The sequence below is a fragment of the Miscanthus floridulus genome, chromosome 8 (assembly GCF_019320115.1).
Source record: "Miscanthus floridulus cultivar M001 chromosome 8, ASM1932011v1, whole genome shotgun sequence".
Taxonomy (NCBI): Eukaryota; Viridiplantae; Streptophyta; class Magnoliopsida; order Poales; family Poaceae; genus Miscanthus; species Miscanthus floridulus.
This window is the reverse complement of record NC_089587.1, coordinates 169,066,198-169,087,280: the sequence shown is the minus strand read 5'-3', so window position 1 is coordinate 169,087,280 and position 21,083 is coordinate 169,066,198. Positions and strand designations below refer to the sequence as shown.

General features: G+C 52.1%; 1 protein-coding gene across 1 annotated transcript; it reads right to left on the bottom strand.

Annotated features, from left to right (window-relative positions):
* Positions 1-1,619: 1,619 nt before the first annotated feature.
* On the bottom strand, positions 1,620-3,831 carry LOC136473963 (monooxygenase 1-like). The gene is made up of 6 exons (XM_066471580.1): positions 3,686-3,831; positions 3,271-3,417; positions 2,884-2,934; positions 2,618-2,777; positions 2,278-2,506; positions 1,620-2,191 (listed from the first exon to the last, which is right to left on the bottom strand). Exons 1-6 carry the CDS (start codon positions 3,829-3,831, stop codon positions 1,650-1,652), a joined length of 1,275 nt encoding a protein of 424 aa, XP_066327677.1. The 3' UTR covers positions 1,620-1,649.
* Positions 3,832-21,083: the final 17,252 nt, after the last annotated feature.

Sequence of the window (21,083 nt, the reverse complement as noted above, 5' to 3'; positions counted from 1 at the left end):
ACCGACGCGCATCGCCGCAATAGGCTCACATGCCTCCTTAGCCGAGCTCTTCGACCCCAACGGCTCCCTATACTCCGTCGGTACAGCAGCGAAGATAGCCTCCAATGCTGACATGTCATCTTCTTCATTGTCGGTGCCCTTGTCAACAGCATTCCAGAGTCATCGGGCTCTGAGCTTGACCTTCATGGTCACCGACCACTCTCCATAGTTAGTGCGAGTCAGCGTCGGCCAACTGGTGCCGCTGACCTCCCGCACCATGCGAACAACGACCTCCGGTCGTGGCTGGGCAGCGACAGCAGTGCCACTACTGTCGCCCATCTCCGAACCGCCCGTCATCGCCAGCGGTTAGTCTGGCGACAGCGCTTGTACGACTCTGATACCACTTGTTGGCCCATAGGATCACCGGCTCAGGTGAGTGAACCACTCACCAGTCTTGCCGAGCACCCGCTAGTGTTGCCGAGCACCCACTAGCCGTGCCGACCACGAACAAGCGTTGTCCGTCCCCACACACTAGGACTAGATCTAGAAGAAGGGAGAACAGAGCATGCACACACAGTCCCTCGTTCCCAAAAATAAATAACATTTTTTTTATAAATGACAGCGTTCGGCTGAAGGGCATCTGATAAGACGAGACACGACAAACATTTTCCTAGAGAATCTTGGACAACAAGCATCCTTCCTTGCAATTTTCTTAACAAATTACTCCCTCTGTCCCTAAAATAAATAACGTTTTTTTACTTTTGGATATCGTATTTGACCATTTATCTTTTTCAGTTTTTATGCAAATTATAATATAAATAAATTATTATTAAAGTATCTTTAATAATAAATTAAGTCATAACAAAATAGATAATATTTACACAAAATTTTTTAATAAGACATACGGTCAAACAAGATGTCTAAAAGTAAAAAATGTCACTTATTTAGGACGGATGAAGTAGGTATAAAAAAGCAAAAAAAAAAGATGGCTAACCGACAGGTACAAATAGGTCAAATCGTGAAATAATTACCAATAGATAAATGCCATTAAACTCATAAGAGGACTTTTTTCACAAACAAAAATATTTAGGTCATTCCGAACCTACACCACTGTTTGGTTTAAGTAATGGCATGACCACATCCGTAACCAAAACATATTATTTAGGTCATTCCGAACCTACATCGCTATTTGGTTTAAGTAATGGCATGACCACATCCGTCATTAAACCATTCCATGGAGCAGTAACCGCAGGCCAATAATGCAGAATCGATTGATTCCATAAAAATTCAACGGACCAACCCATGCAGAGCCAACCCATGCTGCATGGGGCCAACCGTTAATCTAAACACGTTGTTAAGAATCCAGATGATCACTTTGAGAGTTCATAGACCCAAATAAAAATATAAGAAAAGTTTAATTAAAGACACAGACTGTATTTCACTCTTTAAAATATCATTAAGCCCTATATGCGCTACGAGCTCAAATCGATTGTCTATGCTATTACATTAGCTAAGTGCACGGTCTATCATCAAGAATCCATGCTTTTAATAAAAATATAAAAAGAGAGTTTTATTTTAGATAAAAGGTACAATAAGCAAAGCACAATAATAAAAATATAAAAAGAGAGATTTATTTTAGATATAAAAAAGGTACAATAAGCAAAACACTGTTAGAGGCGACCGCAGTCGTAGTTGGTGTGGCCGAGTGCCTTGGTGCCCAGGAGAGCCAGGATGGCCAAGCAGGCGAGCTTCGTGGCCAGCGACTTGGCTCGCAGTAGTTCCCCCACGACGAAAGCCTCCAACGACAGCCTCGCCACCCTCAGCCTCCTCTCCCTAACGTAACCCCCAATCGCCGTCGCCGCACCGACTATCATCGTCCTCTCGCACGGCTCATCATCACGGCCGCCACCACTCCCGGCGGCAGCTCGCGCCAGCGACCGGGCGAGCACGAGGGCGTCCTCCAGCGCCGCCGAGCCTCCTTGGCCGATGTACGACCCCATGGCGTGCATGGCGTCGCCAGCGACCGTCACGGTGCCCTTCCGGAAGCTGGCGAACGCGACCTGCCATGGCGGCCGGTACCACACCTTGGTGACCACGTTCAGCGACTCAGGGTCAGAGTTCTGGACCATCTCGACGATCTCGGCGGGGCACTGCTGGCCTTCCAGCTTCTGTACCACGGAATGCCTCGTGGCACGCATGTCCCTGGTGTCGCCTGCATGCAATAGGTGACATGCATCTTAGTGATGACATGGCCAAGGAAGAGGTAGGTGATCAACATGCATGGCCAGTAGTGCCTACCTGCAGAAGGGATGTGACAGGCTACAAAGAAACTGACGAGAGTGTCGGTGATGGGAGAGCGCCCAACGAAGAAACGCTTGCCCCTCAGGCGCAGAAAATGGTCTCCAAAGGGATGTCCGTGCGGATACCTTGTGAATCCACGCAGAAACGTGCGAGGGGTTGATTTTGCCGGAGACAGGCCTAAATACTTCGCCACCACTGAGTTAGAGCCGTCACAGCCAATCAACACCTGCAAGATGGGAGTACTCCTATATCAACAAAAGAATTCAGACCAAGGTTAATTAAGGGGGATAAAAATGGATCATGTTGTAGGAGTTAAGATAAGATCGATTGATGCTGCCTTGGCCCTAATGATACTGCCACCCGGTGTGGTAAGGACCGCGCCGGGATCTGACGGATGGATCGCTGTGATGTGGCAACCCAAACGGATCGCTCCTGCAGGTACGTTCTTGGCCATCGTCTCGAGCAGATCCTTCCTCTTTAACCATCGGAGCTCCTTTCTAGGCAAGGACCAAGTGACAGAGAGATCAAAGTTAATGATAATCACTCCGGCTGTATAGGATTGCATCTTACAAGGGCTCTTTGTGACGGTTAGCTAGTTACTACCTGACGGGTGTCAGGGTGATCTTCTCTTCTTCCTGCCACACGTCGTGAAACCTGGAAACAAATGACAGTCACAAAGCAAGCTCTACTGATTCTGAATCTGATGGCATTTGGTACGAAAGGTCAGTCTTCTCTTCCTGAATGAACATCAGCTCGTTCCTAATTCTACTACCTACCCGATTCCACTTTTCAGTTTGATGGAAGTTCTCGAAGTCTTACTAATCTCAAACATATGAAGTTATCCTAATATGGAGTATTTCGGACGGGAGTTATCAGGATCAAGGCAATGGTAAATGCTGGTTGCGAGAAGATTTGGCATTCTATACTAAGAATAGATTAATTTCAGAGCACGCAGAGGAAAATTTGCATGGCTAGAAAGTAGAAACTTACGCGGTGACAAGGTTGGCAGTCTCCCGGAGCTCTGCAGCAATCCCGAGTTGCTCCAGAACACGCCATCCATTGACATGGACACCGATGGAGCCGCCATCTACTCTCAAAGTCTCCGACTTCTCCAACACAAGGCTCGCAATCCCTTTCCTGGATGCAAATCAGCAGCAGATTGCATTGTTGTTGGCATGGCAGCTACTCCTACTTCAGAAATCGCAACTTGAATGCATTCAAGCTTTACCATTTGCAGGTAGAGACATACACCACGATATTGTGAAAGTAGACATAAACTGAAATGCTTACTCTAATACGGAGTACTAAAGAGGAAGAATAAATGGGGAATTTGAGACGAAGGGGCTGAAATGCTGCCATATCAAGCCGAGGAAACTAAAGCAGCCAGCCATGGATGTGATGTTACCGGTGGAGTGCAAGAGCGGTGGCGAGGCTGCAGATGCCACCACCTACGATGACGATGTCATGGGACTCCTCCATGTATGTCTCCTTGATTAGATCGAGTAAGTTGCTGCTGGAGCTGGTGCCCGGCCGGATTAGAGGATGCCGCATTCATGCGCATATATACATCTTCATAAGTTTGCTGTTGGCGCTTTTGACTTCGAATCCTTATTGTTAAAGGGATGGGGCTCCAGAGAGCACAACCAACAACCGGGTGTGTGCCCCTCGCCAACTCAAAAATCAAAAGAAATGTGCATGTGCACAACAGCACAAGCACAGCGGTGGATCGTGCTAAAGATTCTCATTCGATTGCTGCTTTGCCGGCCATATAGAATTCGACCCATGAACATGCGATCATTGCTGTGGCGGGGTGCCCTGCCGTGCGTTGTCACGGTTGACCCCCAACGCAGCGATGGCTCTGTTAAGAATTTAGGCAATTTCTTGTTATATTTAATCCAAAAAAATAGTAGTAAATTTATGACAACAAATGTAGACACGTATAAACTACTAGTGGCAGTGAACATACTGATCATTGGAATAAATAATATTACTCAAGGCATTGGTGGCTCCATTCACACTAGTTGCCATAGTGAGTTGCTCGATGTCGTGGACCACGGACGATGCAGGGAGATGTTCGCAGTGTAGCTCCTCGACTCGAACAAGCACCAGGAAGAAGACGATCCGGCGATCTCGGAGTTAGACGATCCGGCGGCGAGGGCTTGCGCGAGGAAGAGGATGGCGATTCGGAGACGAGCAGTCGCGGCGGCGCTTCCTAAAAACCAAATCGCCCACACACACCAGAGCACGAGTCGCATGGACGAGGTTTCGGAGGCCTGCTCTCCTAGCTCTCTGTGCACGCAGAGGTTGGGACGGGGAAGCTCTGAGGAGGCTCGACAGAGCACGGTTAGGATGGCGGTGTGTTGAGTCGTAGTGAGAGAGGCGCCCGCAACTCCCCACAACTGTTCCTCACCGTACAAATCCGCAAGTCCAGAAGACCGTTCCTCACCGTACAGATCCGCGAGCTCTTGACCCCAACGCAGCGATGGCTCCATGAAGAATTTAGGCAATTTCTTGTTATATTTAATCCAAGAAAATAGTAGTAAATTTATGACAACAAATATATGCACGCGTAAACTACTAGTGGCAGTGAACATACTGATCATTGAAATAAATAATATTAATCATCATGAGTTTAGATAAGAATTTATATCCAGCGGAGGGACCCATGCTCAAGGCATTGGTGGCTCCATTCACACTAGTTGCCATAGTGCGTTGCTCGATGTCGTGGACCATAGGCGATGCAGGGAGATGTTCGCAGTGTAGCTCCTCAACTCGAACGAGCACAAGGAAGAAGACGATCCGGCGATCTCGGAGGTAGACAATCCGGCGGCGAGGGCTTGCACGAGGCAGAGGACGGCGATTCGGAGACAAGCAGTCGCGGCGGCGCTCCGCAAAAACCTAATCGCCCGCACACACCCGAGCACGTGTCGCATGGACGTGGTTTCGGAGGCCTGCTCTCCCAGCTCTCTGTGCGCGCAAAGTTTGGGACGGGGAAGCTCTGAGGAGGCTCGACAGAGGAGGGTTAAGGTGGTGGTGTGTTGAGTCATAGTGAGAGAGGCGCCCGCAACTCCCCACGACCGTTCCTCAATTTACAAATCCACGAGTCCAGAAGACCGTTCCTCACCGTACTGATCCGCGAGCTCTTGACCATCCCGAGTGAGTGGCAAAAATATCCGCGGACACGTCGTGACGCACACATGCTCGCCACGCCTCAGCTCGGCAGTGGGGTGCGTGCGCGTGGCACACCCTTCATTCTCTCTCAACTTCTCAATAGGTGCACATGTGGTTTACTATTTAAGTTGAATCAACAAAAGTTAAAATCCAATTCGAGATTACTATTGTACACCGTAACTACTTACTATGGCCCTACGATTTGTTTGATTATATTATATGGGCCAGGCCCATATATTAAATCTAACAGGCTCTTTGTAAAAAAATGTCCGGCGGCATCAAGCTCGGCGGAACGGCAGGGTACTAGAGCACTTGCAGAGCCATGCCGACGGGAGGGAGACATGTACTAGGAGATGTTGTTGATGGCTTGATACCCCGCAGTCGTCAAGGATCACCCCATCGTCAACCGCCGCCGGTTGGTGCTTTACGCGTGGAAATAAACGCTTCGCGAAGAAAGGAGATGGAGAGGTTGGAGGAGAACGTGATTGGGTATGGGCCAGGCATAGGAGGCGTCAGCCCATACAGGGCCCAACTGGAAAGTAATTAACATTTGGTTAATCAATTACAGCTTGCTTTAGTTTCTCAAAAAAAATTACAGCTTGCTTTAAGATTTGTGCTAATTTTTAGGAGGAAGTAGGTCGGGGACCAAATACCGGGGTACCCGAAGAGGGGGAGCTAATAACCATCAAACGTTGATGCTTCCAAACAAGACGAGAACGCAACTACACTTCTTGCCCCAACAACTGAAGATTGGCTCCGCCTCGTCCGCCCCCTGAGGGCTAGCTCCGCCTCGCCCGGCCCCCGAGGGCTGAACTCCGCCTCGCCCGACATCTGGGGGCAGACTTCGCTTCGCCAGACGATCGAGGGCTGGCTCCGCCTCGCTCGACGTCTGAGGGCAAGCTCCGCCTCACCCGACAACCGAGGGCGGGTTCTGCCTCGCTCGATGTCTGGGGATAGGCTCCACCTCGCCCGACATCCGAGGGCAGGCTCCGCCTCGCCCGATGTCCAGGGGCTGGGCTCCGCCTCGCCCAACGTCCAAGGGCAGGCTCCGCCTAGCCCAACGTCTAGGGACAGGCTTTGCCTCGCTCGACGTCCGAGGGCGGGCTCCACCTCGCCCGATGTCCGAGGGTCGGCTCTGCCTCGCCTGACATCTAGGGGCGGGGCTCTGCCTCACCCGATGTCCGAGAGCAGGCTCCACCTCACCCGACGTCTGGGGGCAGACTCCGCCTCGCCCGACGTCTATACGCTACTCCTACATAACTACGTGTGCAGATAAGACGGGGCACTCAAGTCAACCACAATATCGAGGAGCATACCCTGCACGCCTATAGGGAAGTGCCATCAGGACATGACCAGACGGGCGCTTTAAGCCCTTCTAGGTATGTTAGGGCCCAAACAGTGTTGTGGGCATCGACATTTATCCTACAATGTTATGGGCGCCGGCATTTACCCTCGGACACGAATCCTGACGGCAACATACGACAACCACTACGGTCTAAGAACAAAACTCATGTCATCTGTAGTAACGAATGTGGGGCCTCTACGCCATCTACTCCCCATAGGGTCGTGGCTCGGCACCCTGGTGCGCCGCGTCGTCCGCCGAGACGGGATGGGACGTGACCACTTGCTAAACGAAGCCAGAGTACGACCCTATCAGGATCAGCGAACGTGCTATCCCTAGCACCGTCTATCATGTCAGCGAGGCAGGCTCAAAGGAAAAGGAAGAACCAGCACATTCAAAGGACCTTCTCTGCCTCTAGTTTTTCCTCTTTCTCCCTTCTGTAATCCCTGCTCCCCCTTGATCTATAAAAGGGAGGGCAGGGCACCCCACTAAGAGGAAGGATCAATTCGACACACACCACATTACACACAGCTGAGCAGCAACTGAGCTCTCAGTACTCATTCGACCTTTCCATCAGAGACTTGGGACCTGTCCCTCTCTCGACTGTTTGTACCCCCTACTACAAACCTTTTAGTGTTGATAACACGAGCAGCAGTAGCAGACTAGACATAGGGACATTCTACCCGAACTAGTATAAACATCATATCTTTTAGCACACCATCTGGGCCTAACGCGCAACAAATACAAATTTACTAGTTGGTGTTTACTCGAAACACCGATAGTTGGCGCGCTAGGTAGGGGACCTTTGCGCTTTCCGACGTTAAACATCAGGCCACGGATGGCTAGCCACGGAATCAGCTGGGTCTCAGGCACACACGTGCACTTTGGGAATCTAGACTTCATCATCACGATGGGAGGAGTGTTGGCATTGGCTCACGCCGCCATCCAATCTCTTCCCTCCATCGGCTTCAACCACGAGAGGCTTGAGCGCCAGCTTGGTGTCTCCCCGGGACCCTAGCAGTCTAGTGAGAACCGGTGTAGCCTCACCCTTTTCGACGCCAACGACATGGCATGGTTTGCTGGAGGAGGATCCTTCTCTCCGAAACACCACATACGGAGCGCCCCGACAGTGCTTTCGTTCAGTCTCTGCAACGTTGCGGCGACCGTTAGCCACCTTGTGGCATGACACATGATCCTGCCACCCACGAACAATGAGTTCATGGGGGTGAATGAACATGTCATGGAATCTCTCCACAACCTCCTCACAGAGGAGCCGGGGTCGTCCTCTGGCTCTGACTCCAGCAACAGGAGCCATCACCCCTCCCGGGAATGCTTCATGATGGGTAACCCCAAGGGACACGTCAAAAGCGTCCCCATGGAGGAGGCTACCCCAGTAGACAACCTCGGTGATGAAACCGAAGCGGAGACAGCAGCCCCACCTCGCGTGGGAGTGGAGCACTTGAAAGCCCGACAGCGGGAGATCGAGGAAGCACGACTCTAGCTTGTGCAGGAATGCGTGGAGCTCGATCGGGAGATCGAGCGCCACAGAGACGGTGGGCGCTCATGTGCCATGGCCCATGATGTAAACCGAAGGATCATCGCCGACGATGAAGCCCTTCCTCGCTTCGCCCGCGCGAGCCAAAACATCGCCGCCACGACGGCCTTGCTCCATGGCCTTCCAAAGGCCGATGCTCGAGGATCGTCAGGCCCATCGTGAGATTCGCACACTGCTCAAGCGTGCGGCGGCGCAGCAGGCAGAGAGCTCATTGTCTCGACGACGCCAGCCAGCGCACACCCTCTGGGCATCCCGGTAGGGACGCGTTGGTCCACCAGACAACACAGGGAGGTAGGCAACGTGTCGCTGTCCCAGTGCATTAGCGTCTCGGCCGTAACCATGATGCATGTAGCACTCTCGATGCCCGTAGATGTACCTATGGTGACCAGAGAGAAGGAGCCTGCCATGGCTATCATCCTCATCATGGCGGACACTATGACAGCGGTGAGGACTGGAGTCTGAGCCCCAAACTACCAGGTCCTCAGGCCTTCGGCCATCACATCCTCAATGTTGCTTTTCCGCCAAGGTACCGGCCATCGACCAATATCCCAAAATACTCTAGGGAAATGAACCCCGGATTATGGCTCGAAGACTACCGGCTTGCCTGCCAAGCCAGTGGTGCGGATAATGATCACTTCATTCAGCCTGTTCGGGAGGCCGTATCGTATCATGGATTATTTACTGATGGCTGGTTTGGTGTGAGAGAAAAACACTATTCCTGGCTGGAAATTTACGATCGTTTATGAGCAAGCGAACAGGCTGATTATCCGCAATCTTCCACTATTCTTGGCTGATTTAGCACGAGCATGGTTGGAGCACCTACCGTCCAACACAATACAGAGTTGGGCGTATCTGAAGGAGATCTTTGTGGGGAACTTCCAGGGCATATACAAGCGCCCTGGGAACCCATGGGACCTCAAGAACTGCTGACAGAAGACCGGTGAGACCCTTTATGGGTACATCTGGTGCTTCTCCCGGTAGTGCAATGATCTCCCTAACATCACCAATGCCGACATTATAGGAGCCTTCGTGTCTGGGACTACCTACGAGTCTTTGGTTCATAAACTGGGAAGCAAGGGCCCGCGAACCATGAAGGAACTCCTAGACATCGCCACCAGCCATGCCTTAGGAGAAGAGGTGGTCAGAGCGATCTTCGATCATCTCGAGGGCAAGGCAAGGCGGGACAAGAGCGTTGGTGAAGGCGCCTCCAATCGTTCTGCCAAAAGAAAGAACAAGAAGCAACGGCGCAAGAACTCGCTTGTGGTCGCTGCTGACCGCAAGGGTGGTCAGAAGCCTACGGAAGACACTCTGAACCACTTCGAAAAATTACTCGAGGGGCCATGCTCGAACCATGCCTTCCTGGTTAAGCATCTGCTCAAGGACTATAGCCTCATGCGATGATTCTTGTTCGGTGGCTCCAACAAAGGGGAGCATGGAAAGGACCCTGCCCCCACCACGGACGATGCTGAGGAGAAGGACAACGGCTTTTTGATGCCAGACGGCTGCCTCATGATCTTCAGAGGATCAGCGGCCTACGACTCCAAACACTGTTAGAAGGTTGCACACCGCGAGGTCTAAACAACCAAACCGGCTACGCCTGCCTTTCTTTGGTGGTCAGAGTCCACCATAACCTTCGATCAAACTGACCACTCAGAGAGCATCCTGCATTTAGGGAGATATCTGCTCATGGCTGACCCAATCATCGGTCCGAAGTGGCTCACCAAAGTACTGATGGATGGAGGCAGCAGCCTCAACATCATGTACGCTAAGACGCTTAACGAAATGGGCATCGACCGAACATGCCTCCACCCAACTCGAGCACCTTTCCACAGCATCGTGCCTAGAAAGCAGGCCATGCTGCTTGGGCAGATCGATCTGCCCGTTACAATTGGGGATCAGTTCAATTACAGGACCGAAACCCTCACCTTCGAGGTGGTTGGGCTCCTTGGAACCTTCCACGCCATCTTGGGACGACCATGCTACACCAAGTTCATGGCCATCCCCAACTATACATACCTCAAGCTAAAAATACCGAGCCCCCTTGGGGTTATCACCATTGGCACCTCCTTCTAGCATGCCTATGAGTGCGAAGTCGAGTGCTGCAGTCATGCCGCAGCAATCGTCGCCTCCAGGGAGCTCACCGCCCTTAGGGAGGAGGTCACCGAAGAAGCGCCCAATGCCAAGAAGTCGATCGGGTCTTTTGAGCCTATAGAGGGCTCTAAAGAAGTCCTCATAGACCCTGGGAGCACCAAGGGTAAAACAGTGCACGTTGGTACCATGCTTTTCTCCAAATAGGAAGGCACACTCGTCGGCTTCCTCTGCGCTAACCGAGACATCTTCGCATGGAAACCCTCGGATATGTCAGGCATCCCAAGGGAAGTCACCAAGCATACCTTAAAGATCCGCCTAGGCTCCAAGCCAGTGAAGCAATGCCTACATCACTTTGATGAGGAGAAACGTAGGGCCATCGGCGAGGAGATAGCAAAACTTTCGGTGGCCGGATTCATCAAGGAAGTATACCACCCAGGGTGGTTAGCCAATCCCATTCTTGTATGAAAGAAGAGTGGGAAATGGAGGATATGCGTCGACTATATGGGTCTCAACAAAGCGTGCCCAAAGGATCTATTTCCTTTGCCATGCATAGACCAAGTAGTTGACTCTACCTCGGAGTGTAAAACCCTCTGCTTCCTTGATGCATACTCCGGTTACCATCAAATCACGATGAAAGGGTCTGACTAGCTCACGACATCTTTCATCACCCCCTTCGGATCATTCTGCTATGTCTCAATGCTATTTGGTCTAAAGAACGCTAGGGCTACATGCCAGCGTTGCATGCTCAAGTGTTTCAGGGACCTCATCGGGTGGACCGTTGAGTCCTACGTTGATGACATCGTGGTTAAGTCCAAACAGACTAACCACCTCGTTGCCGATCTTGAGTAGACCATTGCAAAACTCTGAGCGAATGACATCAAACTCAATCCCGAGAAGTGTGTTTTTGAGGTCCCAAGGGGCATGCTGCTCGGCTTCATCATCACCGAGCGTGGCATCGAAGCAAACCCAAAGAAAATTTCAGCCATTACAAGGATGGGCCTGATTCTAAACATAAAGGGGGTTCACCGGGTCACAGGGTGCCTCACCGCACTCAGCCGATTCATCTCATGCCTCGATGAACGAGGTCTCCCCCTTTATTGACTCTTGAAGAAAGCTGACTGCTTCGAATGGACATCCAAGGCCCAGGAGGCACTTGACATGGTCAAACTGCTTCTGGCAAAGGCCCCGATCTTGGTTCCTCCAACCAAAGGAGAATCCCTTCTGTTATACATAGCGGCCACCACGCAAGTGGTCAGCGTTGCCCTAGTAGTGGAGCGGGAAGAAGAGGGGCACACCCTCAAGGTTCAGTGCCATGTTTACTTCATCAGCGAGGTACTATTCGACTCTAAGACCCGCTACTCCCAAATATAGAAGCTCCTGTACGCCGTCCTCATCACCAAGAGGAAGCTATGCCACTACTTCGAATCACACCCGGTGATGGTCGTGACGTCATTCCCCCTCGGTGAGGTCGTCCAAAACCAGGATGCCATGGGAAGAACCACAAAGTGGGCACTCGAGTTGATGGATCAGGGCATTACATATGCCTCCCAAACGATGATCAAGTCCCAGGTGTTGGCTGACTTCATCGTGGAATGGACCGAGGTCCAAATGCCGCCGGCAACCATCGATCAAGAGTACTGGACCATGTACTTCAATGGATCACTAATGAAGAAGGGTGCTAACATGGGGCTGGTCTTCGTATCACCCCTTGGGGTACGCATGAGGTACATGGTTCGTCTCTATTTCCCCTCATCGAATAATGTGGCTAAGTATGAAGCACTCATCAATAGCCCATGCATTGCCATCGAGTTGGGCATCCGATGCCTCGATATCCGAGGTGACTCCCAACTGGTCGTTGACCAAGTCATGAAGGAGTCAAGCTATCATGATTCCAAGATGACCGCATACTATCGAGAAGTCCGATGGCTAGAGGACAAATTTGATGGCCTCGAACTCAATCACATCCCAAGATGCCTCAACAAGGTGGCCAATGCGCTTGCAAAGGTGGCATCCGACTGAGAGCCGGTGCCAACCGATGTCTTCGCCAGTGACCAACACAAGCCCTTGGTATGCTACGAAGGGTCGGAACAGGCCAACGATGGTCCGCCTGATCTAGCCTCAAGGGCTAACCAACCGACGGCTCCATCCGGCCCCAAGGTCATGGGGCTTGAAGAAGATCCAACGATAGAGCCTGAGCCTCTGGTCGACTAGAGAACACTCTACCTTAACTACCTACTCCATGACATGCTACCAACGGACAAGGCAGAGGCTTCATGGCTCACATGCCACGCCAAATCCTTCGTTCTTGTGGAGGGCGAACTCTACAAACAAAGCCACACTAGGATCCTACAGCGCTGCATCCCCATCGAGCAGGGGAAGCACTTGCTGAGCGATATCCACGATGGGGTCTATGGTCGAACCTTGGTTGGAAATGCATTCCAATAGGGCTTCTACTGGCCCACTGCAGTAGCTGACACCGAGCAGATCATGCGCACCTGCGAAGGGTGTCAGCACTATGCTTGGCAAACTCACCTCCCGGCCCAGGCACTCTAGATGATCCCCATCACATGGCCCTTCATGGTCTAGGGGCTCGATCTAGTGGGACCTCTCAAGAAGGCACCTAGAGGATACACCCACTTACTTGTCACCATAGACAAGTTCACAAAATGGATAGAAGCTTGGCCAATCTCCGCGATCAAGTCCGAGCAAGCCATGTTGTTCTTCCTTGACATCATCCACCGCTTTGGAGTACCAAACTCCATCATCATAGATAATGGCACGTAGTTCACCAGCAAGAAGTTCCTTTGATTCTGTGATGAAAACCACATTCGGGTTGATTGGGCCACCGTCGTGCACCCCCGAACGAACGGGCAGGTCGAGCATGCAAATGACATGCTCCTACAAGGCCTCAAACCTAGGATCTTCAACTGGTTGAACAAATTTGGCACACGCTGGGTCTTTGAGCTCCCCACGGTACTCTGGAGCCTAAGGACAACTCCTAGTCGAGCCATCGGCTACACACCCTTCTTCATGGTCTATGGTTCTGAGGCCATCCTCCCAACCGACCTCGACTATGGAGCGCCAAGGATCAAGGCATACAACAAACAGGGAGCTAAGGCTTCCCATGAGGATGCCTTGGACCAGCTAGACGAAGCTCGCGATGTTGCCCTCCTCCGCTCGGCCAAGTACCAGTAGGTGTTGCGATGGTACCACAGCCAATGGGTGTGGGACCGAGCCTTCAACATTGGGGACCTAGTTCTCTGCCTCGTGCAGAGCAACAAGGACCGCCATAAGCTCTCCCCACCCTCGGAAGGGTCATATGTCATCGCGGAAGTACTCCGACTAAGCGCCAACAAGCTAAAAACCATCGACGGCGAGGTCTTCACCAATGCCTGGAACATCAAGCGGCAATATCATTTTTACACCTAAATAAACACATACTTTCTCTTATTAGTTTTGTCATCAAAATCCCCAATCTTTCATGACATCCGACCCCTACAAGTGCGAGGTGTCGGACCTCACTCAGGGGTTGGTATGAGTACATTTATCTTACAAACATTCTGTGTACTTTCCCTCTTCTCTCACGATAAGTCCTAAAAGCTAGGACTTCGGGAACAATTCCTGAGTATAACTGGTAGGACTATGGGAAACCCACGCCCCAATGGCTATGGTATCTTTACTCACCAGCGTGATTAGAATTGGCTCGCTCGCACTCTGAGCTTTTGTGACCTTAACTATGAGAAGGGCCGGAAGGCACTAAACCTCTTTTACAAAAAGAGGGAGAGGAGCTAAAAAGCTGTTTGGCATAACGAAATTTGAGAACTTGTTCATTTTTTGCACAAATTCATCACTTACAAAGTGATTTCATCACAAAAAGGGACTGATATATTCATGAATACAAAAAATTGTTCACACGGGGGCTCCCCCACAACTTAAACGATTACATTTGCTGACCAGTTCTACTCTAAATACTACTGCAACCATTGCACCACGCTCCCCATCGGCATAGTACTAGGCGGCTTCCCCACCAACAAGGCTCGCCCGGAGAAGCTTTGCCGAAAGCAGTCTACATATGGCCCCATCCCAACGAAGGCCTCGTAGATGGCGACAAAGCTGGCAACATGCAGCACCCTCTAATGCGCCTCCTCCTTTAGCGAAAGCGACCCCTTCCCGGCAAAGGCGGCCAGCACCATGTCATCTACGTTGGATGACCTCTAGCTCAACATCGCGCTCTGGATTCATGAATGGATCTATGAGTTCTCCTCTCCCTCGTATTATCCTCTCTCACTTAGGAACTGCCACGACATGCGAATGCACTCGGTGAGAAGGAAGAAGGATGAGAGACAGTAGCTCAGGAATAGGTGAAGGAATGGGACGAGAACCCTCACCCTTCCCCTATTTAAGGAGGAGATGCAGTAGTTGGAGAAAGGCGAAGGGTTGGGGCGAAAAACCCTGTCCCTTCCCCTATTCAATGCAGACAAGAATTCAATGCTGATGGGAATTCGAGGGGACGCGTCTTGACCGATGGGACGTGCCCTGCTCGATGAGACGACGCCTGATCAAAATGGACGTGGCCTAGGCATGGTCCACCACTACCGCATGTTGGGCATGAGAAACAAGACACAGCCGCATGCAGGTGGCACTCCGCTTTCCTAGGTAGGACCCAAAAGGGCCCAACAATAGAACCTTCATCAAGGGGAGACCAGCGGGCCTCCTTAATCGATCAGACGGCCAGGTGAATCTCGAGCGATGGGGTTGAGGCACCAAATAGCCACCAAAAGATAAGCACCCCTATTTACTTACTTTACATATCAATTTCACTACCAGGCCTTCGACCCCAACAACGACAGAGGCGTGGACATCGCTCGGGGGCTACCGAGAGTGTCTATTCATTTAGACATTCTCTTTGCCCGACCCCTCCTTATGTTTAAAAACCCAGAAGCACTGTGTGTGGGTGTAAACTTTTAGTAAAATTGGATAAACCGCTAGACCCTACGCCCCAACGGCTATGGTATTTTTGTTCACCAGCGTGATCGAGTCCTTTGTCCCCGCACCCCAAGCTTTGGCATCTGCCTTCTCGAGAAGGGTTTGAAGGGGTCTGCCTGTGGAATCTCCTTCAAGGAGAAGCTGTCAGGTCGCCCAAATTGAATCGGACGGCTCGGATCGCTGCCGAGAGACAGAAACAAAAAATTGCGATACTCATGCAGGTTACGCCGACCCCGTCACAAATGTTGAACCAGAACCCCGCACGAACATATCTGGTAAGAGCTTCCCATCGCTCATGCCACCAAGGTAACATCACCGACCCTCACTTTTGTTTCCATTATATTGTACATTCATCCCATACATCCAAGCATTGCATATGTAATTGCTGCATCTCAACGCTTCGCATCACGTCACGAAGCGGTAGTTGCCTCATTCAATATGAGTGGCAACTGATCGAGGTTCGAAGGCCAGCCCATGAAGGGCTTGATGTCGCCTCATGTCAAACAGAGCCAGGGGAGAAAACTGAGATGAGCCCCAGCGGCCTTGCCCGACCCCACTCAGAAGCGGACAGGGACATCTCGACCTTTCTCGTTTGATTCTAACCTCGAGCCAAAACCCATAGAATCTCCGTTGAGGAGAGGCCAACGGGCCACTCGAGCCTATCGAACGGCCCAGGCATCTACTAGGAGGTGGGTTAAGAAGTAGTGGAATACCACATGAGGGCTCCATCGACCCTGTCAGCTGATGACAGACCCAGATTCCACACAAACAAGCCCATTAGTGAGCTCATTGAGCGCGACACTCGAGCTGTTGAGGCAAGTGTCGTTAGCTCAGCCCCTCTAGTTGTGGAAACTGAGGATGGGGTGATGCATGAAACACGATCGACCCCTATCTGACCCCAAGGGGCTTGGGGCTCTTGCCGCTCAATCCTAGATTGAGAGACTAAGGTTCAAAGGATGGCCCACGAAGAGCCCAAGGCCGCCTCGTGTCGAACAAGAGCCAGGGGAGAAAACATAGTTGAGCCTCAGCAGCCTTCGCCCAACTCGCATAGAGGTGGATAGGGTCATCTCAACCTTCTCGTTCGATCCAGCCTCTAGCCGAGCCCATAGAATCCCTATTGAGGGGGAATCTATTGGAAGGCGAGTTAAGGAGCAACGGAATGCCACCTGAGGGCTTTGTCGACCCTATCACAAGCAACGGGACTAGATTCTGTTTGAACACCCCCATTAGCAAGCTCATCAAGCACGTCACTCGAGCCATCGAGGCAAGTGATGCCGCCTCAACTCCTCTGGTTGTGAAAACCGTAGACCGGGCGATAGTCACAAAAGCGAGCCAACCCTTGACCGAATCCCCACCATGCGTGGGGGCTCGGGGAAGGTTGGGCTTGCGATGAGACCGAACGCATGGTCGCACAACAATAGCTAAAATCCTAAGGAAGGGCATGTGCGAATACAAGAGCGGTTTTGCTATCCTCTCTTTGGTCTCCAGTAACATTTGACCCCAGCAACCACATCGGATCTCACTCAAGGGCTGATAAAGCCATAAATACCCCCTTTTTCAAAATAGTCACTGCGTCAGACCTCTTCCTCATGTTAAGGCTAGTGGAAAGGTTTGTGGGAACAAATCACCGAGCATGCCTGGTCAGACTGCAAAAACCCCATGCCCCGATGGCTATGGCAACTTTGCTCACCAGCATAATCAAAGTTTTCCTCTTATACACCTCAGGTCCTACGGTCTTAACAAACGGAAAGGTTCGGATTGCATAAACCTTTTTTCTCAAATGCAAAAAGGGAAGAAAGCAAGTTCAATCAAACAAAACAAAAAATGTGAATTTGTTTAACAAAATGAAGTTGTGAATCTATTTTCAAAATACAAAAGTGTCGACACTTGTCTAGAGATTATAGATAAATATCCATCAGACTTGTTCAACAAACTACCCCCTCTAGGGGAGAACCATGTCTTCAATTTTGCTCACCGGGGTTTCCACGAGAGGAGTCACCGCTGCTTCTATTTCATCTAGCTTAGAGGGTTCATAGCTAGGCGCAAAACTGAGGCTCATCGCCTCTAAGTCGATGTTGTCATCATAATGCAAGCGGGCGATGGCGAAGGCTTAGGTGATCCTAGAGCGAAGAGCTTCCTTCTCCAGCTGGCGCACCCGCACCGTGATATCTATGGCACGGGCCACGAGCGAGCTAGTCCCCTCCGCCTACGCCACCTATAGGTCATCATAGACTATGCCAAGGCCAACCTTTAGGATGTCGAGCTCGTTACTCTCCACCTGAAGAAGACCCCTCGCCTCGGCGAGATTCGTGGCTAGTCTAGTAGCGGCACCCTCAGCCTCTAGCTTTTGGGCTTTCACGGTCTCGAGCTCAGCCTAGAGGGAGCTGATCCTCTATAGTGCCTCGTCACGCTCTTGGACGACCTCGTCACACTCCCTGTGGGCCGTACCGCGCTCCAAGCAGAGCCTCTCCATAGTTTGGCATAGCTCGTCTTGCTCCTTGCGAAGCTAGGTGACCACCTTAGCGTCTAGTTTCGCCCTCTGCTCTAGGGCCGTAGACCTCTCCTCGGCTTCTAGCCTAAGATCCCGCTCCTTCTCGGCCTTGGCCAGGAGATCGATGATCCGCTGATGGGTCCTAGCATCCCGCTGGAGCAGCTCGTCCCATTCCTGTCACACTCTGGTGGCCTCCTCCTGATCCCACTATGCCCTCTCTGATAGTTCGTTGAAAGACTTCTCGGTGTCCTCCGCATCCCAGCGGGCCTCAGCCTCCCACCGTCGAAGATTGTCCGCCTCCACAGCAAGGGGAGTCAACTCGGCCACCCTCTAGCTGAGCTGGGTGGTCACATCCCTATGCAGCCGTGCCTCATCAATGATGCGGTCCCAATCCTCCTTGTGTTTACGAAGGAACTAGGATTTCTCCCAGCTATGAGCAATAAGGGACTAAAAAAAGACGGTGGTCAGAAAACAAAAAATAGATGAAGAAAAAAGAGATCGAGAGGCAAGACCAAGTGAATACCTAGCCAGTGGGAATGATTACATCTTGAAGGGTGCCTGTGGCCTGGTTCAGAGCTTCCAATGCGGCCATGAACCCCTCGTTGAGCTTCTCCCACTCTATGCCCTCAGCGGCATCATCGAGGGTGAAGATTTTTGACAATGGGTCCCACGGACTCACCCACTGGAGTGGGGGCTCATCCCACACGGGTGGATGGCAGCTCTCCGATGTTAGGACCAGGGACAACTCCCTACCGGTCTCCTCAACAACCGCCATGGTGACTGAGGGTCCCTCGGCCATGACCCCCTCTGTCCCAATCACGGCGAGCGTCGTCTTTGGGGCTACCGGTAGCACAGGATGCATCGCTGCCATGGGCACCGCCACCATAGCTTCTAGCTGTGACCCATCCATCGTAGCCACCATCACCTCTGCTTTCATCGGCGGGACCTCGTTCGGCTACGCCACGCCCGCCGTGGTCGACACAACGTGTGCGGCTGACGGCTCCACCTGCTCCAACGTCAGCTGCAAAATCACTTCTGTCGCCGATTGCGCAGCAATCTCTGAGGGCGCCCCCTCAGCCTTGCTGACCGCTTGACCCACCGAGGGTACGGGCACCACAGCGTGCGGTGCCAGACCGGCCGATGAGGCTATGACACTGGCTCCGTTCTCGTCCGACATAGGAGCAACATCAGGCAGTGGCCCCTGCCTTGCCTGAAGGGCGACGGTCTTCTTGGGCGCCAATGCTAAAGAAGTGCCCCGTCTGACCCATCTCCTAACGCTGCAAAAGAAACAAAAGGCATGAGTCACTATAAAAACAGAGATAATAGAGGAGTCGGCAACTTACGTTGGTGCTGTTGGACGGTGGAGACATTTAGGAGATGAACCCCTAGTTCCCTGCTCCACCTCATCGGGGCGGGACCATTTTGAGCCCATGACCTACACCCGGGCTGAGGGGCTCACCTCCCTTGTATCTGGGGGCACGGCAACGGAGCCACTCCCCTCTCTCGACACCTTAGGTGCGGCGGCAGATCTGCCCACCCCTGCCGGCTCTTGGGGCGTGGCAATGGGTCCGCCCGCTCCTGCTAGCACCTCAGGAGCAGCGGCAGATGCGCATGTCCTCGCTGATTCTTGAGGCACGGCGGTAGGGCCGCTCCCCCCTGTTGGCACCTTGGGCATGGCGGTAGATCCACCCAACCCTAATGGTTCTAAGGATGGGCCGACGGTCTGGCCTGCCTCCTCCGACCTCACGGCCACACCATCCCTTGCGTGGAATAGGAAGGGTCCCTACATTGATGAATGGGTACCTATCAGCACATCCTTGCTTCCTAGGTCACCCCACTCAGTGTCTATGACTACCCCATCATATTCCTCATCGTCGTCATCATCATCGTTGTCACTGTCTGTCTCCTCTCCTCACTCCCATGCCAACATCTTTTGTTGTTTCTTCTTCCTCTCGACCTCCTCCGTGTTCCTCTACCACTCGGCCATGGTGTGATTCGCTGCTGCCACAAGCAGGTCCTTCAGTAGTGGGGCCGAGTGATCAATGAAGATGAGCCTCTTTGGCTGGTCCTGCTATCTCAATATCAACATCAAGGGGATGGGAGTTCAATTAAAAAGGAGGAATGGGGAAAGAGAACTTACGAAGTTGATGTACACCGGTTTTGGCCTCATTGGGGGGTGCCCCGACACTGGATACACAAAATCAAGTGCGACACTAGCATCATCCTACGAAGGCTCCATCGCCTCCTTGATGCGTTGCGCCACTTCAGAGGGGGAGAGCACTCCATCGGCAAGCACTGTCCCATCGAGTGATGCTCCGGGCACCATCAGGTACAGGGGATGTGCGTGACTCATCAATGGCGCCACCCTCTGCGTATGATAGGTGCCAATGATCCCCAACCCCTTCATGCCCCTCTCCTTTAGAATTTGGATGGCGGTGAGGTGGTCCTAGATTTTCTTATTATCTTTATCCAGGACCCCCCACTTCCTCCACGATTCTAGGGCCTCTTTGATAAGGTGCCCGGTGAACGCTGGCAAGGGGGCAGTTGCGTCGTTCTTGACGTAGAACTAGTGCGAATGCCACCCCTTGTTGGAGGTTAACAGACGCATCAATGGGTATTCATTGACCCAATTGTTGGGGAGCTGAATGCCGGCACATCCTATCAGCACGCTCAGCTCTTGCCTCTTCTCCTGCTTCTTTAGGATGGTGACAACAAAGAAATGCCACCATAGGTCGAAGTGGGGACTAATCCCCAAGAACCCCTCGCACAGGGTGACGAATGCCGCAATGTGCTGGATCCCATTGGGAGTGAGGTGCTACAGCTCCACATTATAGTAATTCAGCAACCCCGAAGGAACTTGTGGGTGGGGGTGGCGAATCCCCGCTCATGAAAGTGAGCGAAGGACACAACGTAGCCATCGGGTGGTGACGGTGCGTCCTCATTGCTGGGCAGCCACCACTCCTCGGTGGCAGTCCGCACGCAAAGAAGGCAGCGGCGAATGAGGCCCTCTAGGCACTAGAGGGTGACATTGGATCTACACCATGGCTCCATTAGACGATTGGGGTGGTTGGATGCAAGCTTGTCGACGGCTACGATGCGGGTGCGGGAGGCTCAGGTGATTAGCGGTGGAGGTTGTAGATGCAAAGGCAAGGAGGCAAAGTACGAAA